We start from the raw sequence: 12,420 nt of genomic DNA on the forward strand, positions 1-12,420 counted from the left end.
GCCCTCAAAAAAGTGACTTATGACTGTTTTTCACACTTACGAACTGTTGCACAATCCCTATGGTCACATGATCAAAACTCAGATGCTTGGCAACTGACTCGTATTTATGACGGTTGCAGCATCCCAGGTCATGTGATAACCTTTTGTGACCCTCTGACAATCAAAGTCAATGGGGAAGTCAGATTCACACAAACATTTTATTAATTTAACAACTGTAATGATTCACTTAACAACCATGGCAAGAAAGGTCGTAAAGTGTGGCAAAATTAACAAATGTCTCATTTGGCAACAAAAATTTTGGGCTCAATTGTGGTAATAAGTTGAGAACTACCTGTATATTATGGTTTAGCATCTGGTACAAACTTCGGGGTTTGATTCACTAATCAGCTTAGATGGGTTGAATGTACTGTATTTAATCTGAGAGAATCTTACCTTGGATATGATTTTGATGATATGCCGTTAGGTTGTTTTCATCTAGGAGCAACCACATAGATCTTGCCCGTGATGACCAATCTCTAACCTGTTCTTTTATGGCGCACTCAGCCAATGTAAATTGAATCCATCCATTTTGTTGCTGATCATCCTCTTCTCTTTTCTTCCATCTTTCCCAGCATCAGAGCCCTCTCCAGAGAGTAGGGTCTTCTCATCATGTGTCCAAACTAAGCTAATTTGAGCCTGGTTATTTGTGCCTGAGTGACAATTCTGGTTGAGCCTTGGATATTGTAGTATCAAATTCTAAGTAACCATCTCTTAGGGCAGGGGTAGGCAACCTTGGCTCTTTTATGACTCGTGGACTTCAACTCCCAGAATTCCTGAGCCAGCATGGCTGGCTCAGGAATTCTGGGAGTTGAAGTCCACGTGTCATAAAAGAGCCAAGGTTGCCTACCCCTGTCTTAGGGGAATCAGGCTACCAAACCTCTTGGTAAACCATAAAGTTTTGCTTTAAACTACATTATTGGTGAGCCATGAAAAAATATCAATATTATATATTGATATTTATATTTTGTTTCATGGCTCGCCAATAATAATTTCAGGGGACCTGGCTGGGCCCATCCGTTATTCTCCAAAAGCAAAATATGTTTGGATCTGAATCTTCAAAACTACAATTCCCAGAAATCCTTGCGTGGAGAGCCGCGAGCAAATCTGGAACTTTTTTTTTAAATCAAAGGCGGGACCAACCCTGGTAGCTGAAACAGTAGAACTTGAACGGCAAATCCGGTCTTTCCTCCCTCAATCGCTTCAACAACCGTTGAAAGGTAAGGCCTTTCCTCATATCCTCCAACCAATCTCAGGTGAGCTCATCCCCCGCAAGAGGCGGGAAACAACGGGGTGTCAGCTGAAAAGATTCCCCCCCCCTCTTCGTCATAGGCTGGAGGAGACTCATCTCGACCAATAGGCTACCGCCCATTCAGACATGCCCGTTCTCTGAAGAATTTTCAAGTAAAGGTAAGGAAACCTGGAACGCCCTCCTGGAATCGTCAACCAATAGGAGCTCGGCATTTCAGAACCGAGCCGCGCGCGCGCTTCCCCTCCCCTCCCCTCCCCTCCTCGAGACAGCCAATCGGGAGCCGGCCGAGAGTGAACGCTCGTTTTTTGAATTGGGAGGTGCGGGTGTCGCGGGTGGTTCTGGGATGGTGGCTGGTGCGCGGACCGCGATGGTACCCTGAACGGTGAGGCGGCGGGTGGAGGGTGAGCGTGTAGCCGGGAAACGAGTCGGTCAGGAGCGACAGCGTGACCGGGGGTGGGGTGGCAGGGAGAATTACAGACCCTTCTCGTAGCTCCGTGTCCGATTGCAAGCCCTCCCAAGTGGCTGCCCAGCCTTTTTCAAAAGCGGTGTGTGTGTGTGTGGGGGGGGGGATTACGGCTCCCATAATCCACAGCCAGCAACTCGTGGGATGTTCTGAAAGAGTCAGACCGGGTTCACCTGGAAGCCAGAAGGCTTCTGTGATAGGCTACGTTAAGGAGGAAATTGTCCTCCCTTCATTGCTTGGGTGCACCTGCTTAGGTTATTAAATCCTCCTCGGCGAACCTGATGAATGGGGGTGCAAATCTACCCCGTTTGGAAAGCTATAGGTTGCGAAAGGAGGTGAGCTTTAATCTCTCATCTACCTTGCTTCTGTTATCATTTACTAAATTATGTATATATCAAATTTCTCAACTGCCCATCTCCCTCATAGAGGGGTCCAGGCGGTGTACAGTTTGTTCAATATAAAACATTAAAAACTGGATAATTTTAAGATTCGTAATTTTATTATAATGGTATATTATAAAATATGTAATATAATAGTAATTTGTAGTAATTACTATTACTAATATGTTAAATGTATAGGCTGCCCAACTCACAGTGGCTCTGGGCAATTTATGCATTCTTAAAAGGCATGTAATAAGGGAAGAAAATACGATGGCAGAAGTGGATGGGGTCAAAGAAAAAAGGGGGCTTCAGTCAACCTCTGCAAAGGCCTTTGCGATTTTATTGGTTGGATTTATCATCCACTTTTATTTTGTACAATTCAAGGTGGCATAAATACTTTTTCTGTTTTGTCTACAAAAACAGAACAGTTTTAGTCTTGGCATGTAGGCCACTTAGATGACTTTGGCTCGTTATCAGTTCAGATGAGTAGGTTTCAACTCCTGGCAATCACATAAATAGATTTTCTCGATGTCAATCTATTCCTAGTCTGTTTTTTCAAATCTCCCAAAGGTGCACTCACAACCACTATAACTTGCTGCTGCTGGGTGTCCTCTTCCTATCCTGTTTCTTTAAGATTCAACTTTCACCTCCAGAGAGTGTCACAGGAAATAACATGCCTTGCACTATTCTGACGTTTGTAGGTATAGATACATCACAGATCTGAATGTCAACCAAGGCTTTCCATGATTGTTCCACCAAGTGCTAATCTGTGGCATATTTCTTGACTGCTTGTTACTGTTGATGGTTGATCCCAAAACGCAGAAACTACCATTTTGATATCTTTCATTGTCAGCTCTAAGGCTGGTTGTTCTAGCTGTTGCCCTTAGTTTGGTCTTTATATTTTAGTCCCATTTTTTTTTCACTATTTGACATTTATATTTATTTTTCAAATTTATGTAGCTGCCCATCTAGCAGGTGACCCTGTTAGTGTACAACAAAGGTAAAAATAATTATGATTAAAAAGCCTTAAAAACTATTAAAACACAGCTGAAAAAGAAATAAAGAGCAAAGGAATGTTAATAATAACAGAGCAACCTCACCAGTTTAATTCCTGGTGTTCCTCAGGCTTGATGACAAAACCAGATCTTGAGGGGCTTTTGAAAAGTCAAGAGTGATGGTGACAGTCTCACCTCAGGGTAAGGATGTTCCAAATCTTGGTGCCACAGCTCAGAAGGCTCATTGTCTAAGATCCATCAAATGTACCTTCCTAAATGACGGAACCCATAGCAAGCTATTTCCACTGAATCTTTCAGCATGTAAGCTTGCAGAATCTTTGCATTTTTGGCTAGCAATGTAGCATCATCTTCATTTTATAGCACAGGCTGTTGATGTTTCTTCCTCCAATTTTAAAACCATCTTCCTATACAGTTCCCTCAATGTATCTGCAGCAAATAGGGTGAATACATAAGGGTTGTGTATATAAAGTAGAATAACTTTGTCACTTTAAATGTACACTAATCAGCATACATTAAAATGAAATTTTGTTGCATTCAGCTCTCAGAAGGAGAGCCTTATCCAATCCTTTTGCCAGTCTGTTTCTTCCTGTTCTGATGTACAGTGGCTTCTTGACTTGTACATGAGGATAATGATATGTCTGGGATTCCTACTTTTCTGAGCACTTTCTGCAGTTTGACGCAATCAATACAATCAAAAGCTTTCCATAATCAATGAAGCACATACTGACTCTTTTTAGTATTCTTTGGCTTTGTAAATAATCCGGTGTGCATCAGCAATATTGCCTCATGTTCCTCAACCTAGTCAAAAGCCAGCTTTAACTTTTTGGCATCTTTCTTTCCATGTAGGGTTTTAATCTCTGTTGATTTGCTACATTGTGTTTACCAAAAATAAAAGACAGGATGTCCTGACCCAGACAGAATAAAAACTAGAATGAGAGCACTGGTTCCAATAGATACAATTCCTGGGGTTTTGATTAAACATTTGTTAAGGCTTAGGGTAATTTAAAAAACATTTTTTTGTATTCTACTGTTATAATAGAGCAAGAAATATTGTATTGAGAAGTTATCCTCCATCACATGAGTTATACACTTTTTTTTTACATTAGGCAGACCAATTATAGCTAAAAAGCTGGGCTTGTATTTAGCAAAACATGGTATCCGCAATTCTACTTAAAAACACAATAAAATTGTCCTTTTTATGTTATGAAAATACTTCATTCTGAGATAAAATGATGACTCTAAACCTATTTTTTTTAAGAAATGATTTTTAGCTATAGCTTCAAAATAAAAGCAGTAGGTCAATTTCAGTCTTGATAAATTGTTTCCCTTTACCAATGGTCCACTATTAAAGGGTATATGTTGTATGTATGCTTCAGAATATTTGAGAATCCTTTTTTAGCCTGTACCAAGTCTGATTATACTCTTTCATGGAGATGGCAAATGATTGCCTTTCTATATCAATGGCATGTCCTTACTTTATTCTGGGCTAGTCTGCCAGTTCTATGGATGATGAATTCCAGGGGGCCATATAATTTCCTTCAGCTGGGTCATCTACATCTTTTTGGCAGCACTACAATCTCAGTAATTGTAAGTTATGAAGATACATGTCTTCCCAGACACATTTAAATATTATCTTTAATTCTGCCTTTCCCCTTATTTAATAGGTAATTGTTCAGCTGAGAGATTCTGCATATCTTAGGAATCCAATTGGAGTCTTCATATTGTAATGGAGACTTGAATGGAAACAGCAGTCAGTAGCAGTAGAAATATAAAATGGGGGAGGGGAGGATTATTTGATATTGGTTGTAAAGATAAAACCTTAGTAATGAAATGTGAGAATCCTCAAAATTACAGTGTCGCTAACCATCTTAAGCAGATTACTCTACTTATTGTCATATTTTTGAATTGGATGTTTCTCGTGCAGCTGTAGAAGAGGGATGCCATTTTGACCATGACTGAGAACACTACATTCATGTTTGATACAAGGAAAAGCCTCTTGGCAGATTCTTCTGTTCTTGACTCAAAAATTATAGAAAATTCCAAGGAAAATGTATTCACCCCCGATGCTTCTGACTGTAAAGGTAATGTAGAATTTTATTTTAGTGTATTCTTCCCCCCACACTGTACTTTTTAGGCTAGTGGTTCTTTCTGCATGTGTTTAGTGTACGGGATGTAAACATTCAAATGCACGCTTGTAATTTATTTATAATAGAAATCGATGTCCGTAGGCATGAAGACAATAAAAATCATAATGTAGTCTGTCTGCGTACAAGCTTATATGTTGCATTTATTTATCGAAGTAAAAAGCTTCTATTTTTCTTTTTGGCATCAGAATGGAACCTTAAGGTGCTACGAACTTCAGTAAAAATAATAAATAGCAATAGAAAGGCACCTTAGATATTAAATCATAGATACATTACGAAAATGCCATAACTGAATTGTTTTCTTCAGTTAAGAGGAAACTGGGGGAGGATGGCTGGGTGATCTGTAAATGGATGTTCTGTAAAATATTTCACTAACGAGGCTTTCTCTGTCAGGGCTTGCTATTCAATGGGTAAAGATGGTGAAATCTAGAAAGATTCTAATAAATGTAATGCAAAATATGAAATATGTTTTACAAGACTTAGTCCTTCTTGGAACAATCTCACGAGTACTGATGATGTTACCTACAATATTTGAATAATGAAACATCTGCAAAAAACACAACCAAGTTCAAAGAGCACAAGGACCTCTAATCTCACCAGTGCAGGAGAGGACTGGAGGCCTCACACTGAACCACTGAGTGGATAAGATACACTATTTAGGTCTTACACCGAGAATAGCTCAAACAAGGAACACAGAGCTTTTGGACTCTGGTGCTATCTGAAACTGGCAGTTCAAGCCAACACGAGAAGTGGTTTTCCCAAGCAGCCTGTCCATCCTAGGAACCCTGTCTTGAATGCTTCCTTAAAACTGGCTCATCAGAAGGTTGTTTTTTTCCTGTGGTATCCAGCACAGAGGACAACCACTGCAGTGAGAAGACCAACTCTTTCCTCCTGCAAACCACCTTTCTTGAGAACAGGCCTTGGAGAGGAGTCTGCCGTTTTGAAAAATTTGCTGCTTTTCTGCTTAGCTTGATTTTTTTTCCTCCCTGAGGTAAAAGTTCTAAAGAACTAAACCAGAAAGTCTAGTTCTACATATAGAACTAAAATGTTTGAAAAGTGTCAACAGGAACACTAAGTCTTTTCTTGAAGGCTTGTGCCAGATGAATTCCCAAATAATGGAGCTAAGAATAACTCTTCCTTCCGCTTCGGGAGCAAATGATGCAATGCATTTAACTGAGTTGATCCTGGTCTGTGGAAGATTAATAGCTCATTGCAAAGGTTTCTGCAGCTCACTAGAAATAACAATGCACATTTCTGATACAATACTATAGGTAGTCCTCGACGTACTACCATAATTGAGCCCCAAATTTCTGTTGTTAAGTGAGACATTTGTTAAGTGTGTTTGCCCCATTTTACAACCTTTCTTGTTACAGTTGTTAAGTGAATCACTCCCATTGATACGTTAGTAACCCAGGTTGTTAAGTGATTGTGGCTTCCCCGTTGACTTTGCTCATCAGAAGATCGCAAAAAGTGATCACATGACCTTGGGACGCAGCAACGGTCATAAATATGAACCAGTTGCCAAGCATCTGAATTTTGGTCACATGATCATGTGGAGATCATGTGCAAAGGTCGTAACTGTGAAAAACGGTCATAAGTCACATTTTTCAGTGCCGTTGTAACTTTAAACAGTCACTAAACGAACAGTTGTAAGTTGAGGACTATCTGTAGTTTGTTTGCTCCTTATTCAAATTATTGGGCTGAGTGTGGACCAGCTAGGAAAACTCTGGTAATCCCTTTTCATGAACAAAAGGCTTGGGAGGAAAACCTCTGTAGGTCCTCTCATGGTAGCACCAGGAGTATGGTTTAATTCAGTGTGTGAACCTTGCTTGCAAAGTATTGGCAGGAGTGTGCATCCTACAGGTTTCTATAGGTCTTGTGCCCCAGTTGCACTTGTTTCTGAATTGGGAAGCTCAGATCCCTGTCACTAATTCCTTAACCATTTTCCAGCTGGATTATACTGTCGTGTGTTCTTTGAGGAATTGCTCTTGAAGAAAACTTGGAAGCTTTAACTGTTGCACAACACAGTGGAACATGCAGTCTTAGGTGCTCCAAAGTTCATTTATGCAACACCATTGCAGCTTGAGCTGCATTGGCTTCCGGTATCCTTCCAGATGCAATTCAAAATGCTGATTATCACCTTTACAGGCCTTGCATAGCACGAAGCCAAGTTATTCCCAGAACTGTCTATCTGATTTTCTGTCTGTTCCGCTAGACTGAACAGGATGGACATACTCCAAGTCCCCTTTTATCATACAGTGCCATCTTGTGTATCCAAGGAGAAGTTTTTCCCTGTCAAAGCCCCTGCCTATGAAACAGCCCCCTCCCTGAGGTCTGGATGGTCCTGACCCTCTTAGCCTTCAGGGAGATTATTAAAACCTTGCTTTCCCCTTAAGTATTAGGGCTGGGATGTTAGGGGAGCCCAAAATACATGGTTTTTTTTTAATGAAATATCTTGGTTATTGTTTTCCCTCAACTGGATTATTTTATTTGGTTATAGAGGTTTTTATATTATTTAAATATGGATTATGTGCTGCCCAGTTATGTATTTAAGATAGGCAGCTATATCAATTTTCTAAATAAAGCTAAGGATACGGGTGGAAGCACTAAGGTGATAAGTAAGATGGTCACTTTAAACGTGTGATCTGTGTTATTCCAGAATTGTGCAAACTATATAGATGTAAGTATAATATAGATAAATATTCACAGAACTGGAAGGACATTTGCTCATATTGTTACTTGTTCCTGAATCTGATCTCAACTTACTGAGTGCATTAAAACCTGAGTATAGTATAGTTACTGAGGACAGCTAATACAATTCCTTTAAGTATGCAGGGGTTTTGGTAAAATCGTTACTGGGTTATTGTATTTGAAAACGGATTTCTTATTGTCTATGGAGATTCTCAGTCATTCAGTCTTGGTTGTCCCAAAGGAAGCTTTTCAAGAGGCAACTGGACTTTCTTTGTTTTTCCTTCCTCATCCCGGAAGCTTCTTCAGTTCAAAGAGCTGGAGAAGCTTCTTGAATGATTTCCAAGAAGAATGGAAGAGTTTCAAAAAGTCTCAAGAAGTTGAAGAGTTCCAAGAAGTTCAAAGAGCTGAAGAAGATTCTTGGATGAGAAGCGAAATGTTTTCAAGGAAAAACAAAGAAAGTCCTGTTGCTTCTTGAAAAAAGCACCTTTGATTTCTTATTGTTTTTCATGGGTAGTTTCCTTAATTCGTTCAAAATGTAAAGCATCCTTGCATCACATAATACTGTTTTATATGAAAGAGACCAACGGCTCATATAACCCAATGTCTATGTGGAGTAATGATGACTCTTCTGATTGCTCACTTTAAAAACTAGGCCTATTGCAATCTGTACCCAATTGGTTAAAACGTAGTCCGCTAAAATATTTCTGTTCTGGGAATAAATTTGCTTTTCAAGAAACTTTGGATACAGGGATTTTGTTTCTAGGACAGTGGTGGCGAACCTATGGCACGGGTGCCAGAGGCGGCACTCAGAGCCCTCTCTGTGGGCACGTGCACCGTCGCCCCAGTCCTAGGCCTTCAGCTGGGTTTTACAAAACCTTTTCGCTTTAGGCCTCTGCCACCGTGTGTAAAAAAAAAAAGGTTCAATCAGTCAATTTCAACTTTTCGCGGGAAAAAAAAAGATCTTGGAAAGTTGGAATTGATTGAACTTTTTAGTCCCACCCAGTCTAACGTTACCACTGCAGCCACGCCCACCCAGTTGGCCACGCCCACTCAATGGCCCACACCCAGCCAATGAGCCACACCCACCCGGCACTTGACGATGCATAAGTGGATTTTGGGTTGCAGTTTGGGCACTCGGTCTCTAAAAGGTTCGCCATCACTGTTCTAGGATGTATGTAGTAGACAAATCACCTGTTTTTTTTCCAGTTTCTTCACTTTTCTTTCTTCCTTTAACCCTTGAAGTTTTCTGTAGGCTGATGATTTCCTTCCTTTCTCAACAGAGGAAATACCCCCAATTGAAACCAAGGTGATTTTAGTTCAGGAAACTGCCAGATGTGAAAAACTCATAACAGCCTTAGAGGTTTGTGAATTTGTTTGTTGATAGTAGTAAAATCCCTGCAGCTGAAACTCTGATTTTTACTGTGTTGTTCTCATACTGAAATTCTCCTTTCCTATGCAGCTTTAAGACAATGGAAGTTCCATTTATAAGATAATGAAAACTATTTCTGGTGAACCAGAAGAAAAATAATAAGTATTATCCACAAAACAGTGGGGAAAAAGGGTGTCTCTTGGGATTGGAGTAGAGAGAGGGAAGCCACTACTATCAAAACTTAGTAGAAGGATAAATGAAAGGCATGGTAGAAATGAATGGTACCCTGTGGAAACAGGTGAACAGAAGCACCAATCTCACATGCCTGCTTTGGTTTCAGATTTTGCAAAACTCTAAACATTAATGAGTCTTATACTGATGATGGAGAATTTAAATTAGATAGGTCTTGTTTCTATTTGGAAAAAAAATAAGTCATATGTTTGTTTGTGTTTGTCCCACGGCTCGGCACTCAGAAGCCTAGTTAGATCTTTCATTGGGGGAACAACATAGAAAACCTACAAGAGCCGTAGTTAGAACACAGTATTGCAGGCTAACTCTGCATTCCCACTGTCAGGAGTTTGATCCTGACCAGCTCAAGGTTGACTCAGCCTTCCATCCTTCCGAGGTTGGTAAACTGAGGACCCAGATTGTTGGGGACAATATGCTGTAAAGAGAGGGCTGTAAAGCACTATGAAGCAGTATATAAATTTAAGTGCTATTGCTATATGTGTTATTTATAAATATATATTTATTGAAACAATGCAGGATATTAAAGTGTCTTACATAAAGATGGAATCTATGAAAACGTATGATGACTCTGAATCACCGGAGGCTGAGGCTGTCTTTGTACTATCAGACTTTGAAGATCCCATTTTTAGTAACTTGTACAAGGCAGACTGCAGGATCCTTGGGCCCCCAGTGGTGTTTCAGTGTGCTAAAAAAGGCGAGGTAAGAAAACAATAAAAGTACATGGAAAATTGCTACCTTTTAAAATATATTTTATTTATCTTGCGAATACGGTTGATAGCTTTTCCTGTCATTGAATTCAAAACATTTTTTTACTTGAACATACTGCTATTCTTATCAGAAGCATATTTAAAATAATTTATGCATAAGGAGGAATAGCAAAACTACACTAAAACTACCAGTATGAAAATATATTGAACTTTAGCAAGTCATCAAAGTACTGAATAGGCAACAGTATGGATTTGTTAAAAAAAAACTACAGTTATTTATGAAAAATGATAATGTCTCCAAATGTCTAATAACGTGATCTTTGAAAAAAATATTTAGTAACTTTGCTGCTGGGGCTGTGTGAATTGAATGTAATTTGCTGCAATGAGGTCCTTGCTCTACAATGTCAGTATGATTCATCTTTTTGGGGTGTGTGAGAAACACATTTCTCTTTGAGATGCTTCATACCATACAAAACACCTTCTAGCACTTTCTATAGGCGGCAATGAGCGTCTGAGGACATGCTATTATATTGCATCCCTCAGGGCGTCATTCTTTCCAGTATTTTTTAGCATTTAAGCGAGCCTGCTGGGAGAGATCATTAGGAGTATGGAGTTGGGTGCTGTCAGTTGGCTGATGACACTCAATGTATTTCTCTGTGAAATCTTCAAATAATGACATGGTACTCTGAATGCTTGGCTAACGTCTGTAATGGGCTGGATGAGAGATATTAAAATGAAATTGAATCCAAGCAAGATGATGTACTGTATATTGTCAGGAGCCATAAGGATAGATTTTCCCTGTTCTGAATAAGGTCAATTTTTTTTTCTTGAGGCTTCTGGATCAGAGCCTCTTCTGATTTCACAGACTGAGGTTACAGTCAGGAACAATTTTGGTTGGCTTTCGTTGAAATAGCAACTTTGTCTTTTACTGGAAGAAAATGACCTTAAAATGGTGGGGCACATGCTACCAACTTCTGTCTTTTACTTTATCAGATGCTTTCCATGGACTGTCCTTGAGTCTAGCCTGGAACTGGCAATTGATGCAAACCCAACAGCTAATTTGCCTTTGGGAAAAGCAAATAGAGGCCACATCAGACATGTGTTAAAAAGTTGGCACTGACTGTCCATTTTGTCCTTGCAAAATACAAAGTACTCATTATCTTTAAAATGCTGTGTGCTTGAATTCAGCCTATTTGAGAGACTGCTATGGTCTTGTGACAGCCTAGGATTAAAACTTCTCAGGGGTCTTCTTTGGAATGTATCCAAAGAGTCAAGTGGCATACACGTCTAATAAATTATTGTTGCTGTTATTAGTATTGGTATTAGTATTATTCCTCCTGAATTCAGAGTCCTATTTTCTTAAGGCCCTGCAATAGCACTATATCAAAGAGGCTTTTGAATGTGGTTTTTTGGTTAAAATAAGTTTAATAAATAAAAATTTGAAAATTTTGGAAATGGTATTAATCAGATTTTCTTTCAGCCTCTACCCTTCGCGTGTCGTCCATTGTACTGCACAAATATGGCGAATCTTGTGTTATGCTTCACGGGATTCAGGAAGAAAGATGAACTGGTAAGAATGTTTTCTTTCTCCCAATTTTTACTAATATGGTTGATGTGAACAATTGGACTATTAGTTAATATTTGGACATTATCTTCAAGCTTGGCCTTATCTGATATTCGAGCAGAGTTTCAAAATTTGGAAACAGAGAACCCCCGAGTCTTTCATTAGATTGATCTGATCTAACACATTCATTTGAAATGGATAAAAAAGTAATTTGTTGGACTTACAGAAGGCAGAGATGGATTTTAAATTCCATTCAATTTTTTTTAATTCAATTGATAATATTCATTAGATAATAATAATAATAATAATAATAATAATAATAATAATAATAATAATAATAATAATAATAATAGTAGTAGTAGTAGTAGTAGTAAAGTTGGAAGGGACCTTGAAGGTCATCTAGTCCAACCCCCTGCTCAGGCAGGAAACCCTATACCATTTTGGACAAATGGCTGTCCAGTCTCTTCTTAAAAACTTCCAGTGTTGGAGCATTCACCGCTTCTGGAGGCAGGTTGTTCCACTGGTTAATTGTTCTCACTGTCAGGAAGT

At 39.2% G+C, this 12,420-nt stretch overlaps 1 protein-coding gene across 1 annotated transcript in view; it reads left to right on the plus strand.

Annotated features, from left to right (window-relative positions):
- Positions 1 to 1,648: 1,648 nt before the first annotated feature.
- ECT2 (epithelial cell transforming 2) overlaps positions 1,649 to 12,420 on the plus strand; it is a gene marked incomplete at its 3' end in the record, with an annotated part of 17,644 nt that continues 6,872 nt past the window's right edge. The window contains exons 1-5 of the mRNA XM_015814936.1: positions 1,649 to 1,670; positions 5,072 to 5,228; positions 9,263 to 9,342; positions 10,117 to 10,299; positions 11,788 to 11,877. Of these exons, the coding sequence (XP_015670422.1) occupies positions 5,099 to 5,228; positions 9,263 to 9,342; positions 10,117 to 10,299; positions 11,788 to 11,877 (483 nt within the window). The remainder of the gene's footprint in view (positions 1,671 to 5,071; positions 5,229 to 9,262; positions 9,343 to 10,116; positions 10,300 to 11,787; positions 11,878 to 12,420) is intronic.

Source organism: Protobothrops mucrosquamatus, unplaced genomic scaffold, assembly GCF_001527695.2.
Source record: "Protobothrops mucrosquamatus isolate PMUCROS unplaced genomic scaffold, P.Mucros_1.0 scaffold298, whole genome shotgun sequence".
NCBI classification, from domain to species: Eukaryota; Metazoa; Chordata; class Lepidosauria; order Squamata; family Viperidae; genus Protobothrops; species Protobothrops mucrosquamatus.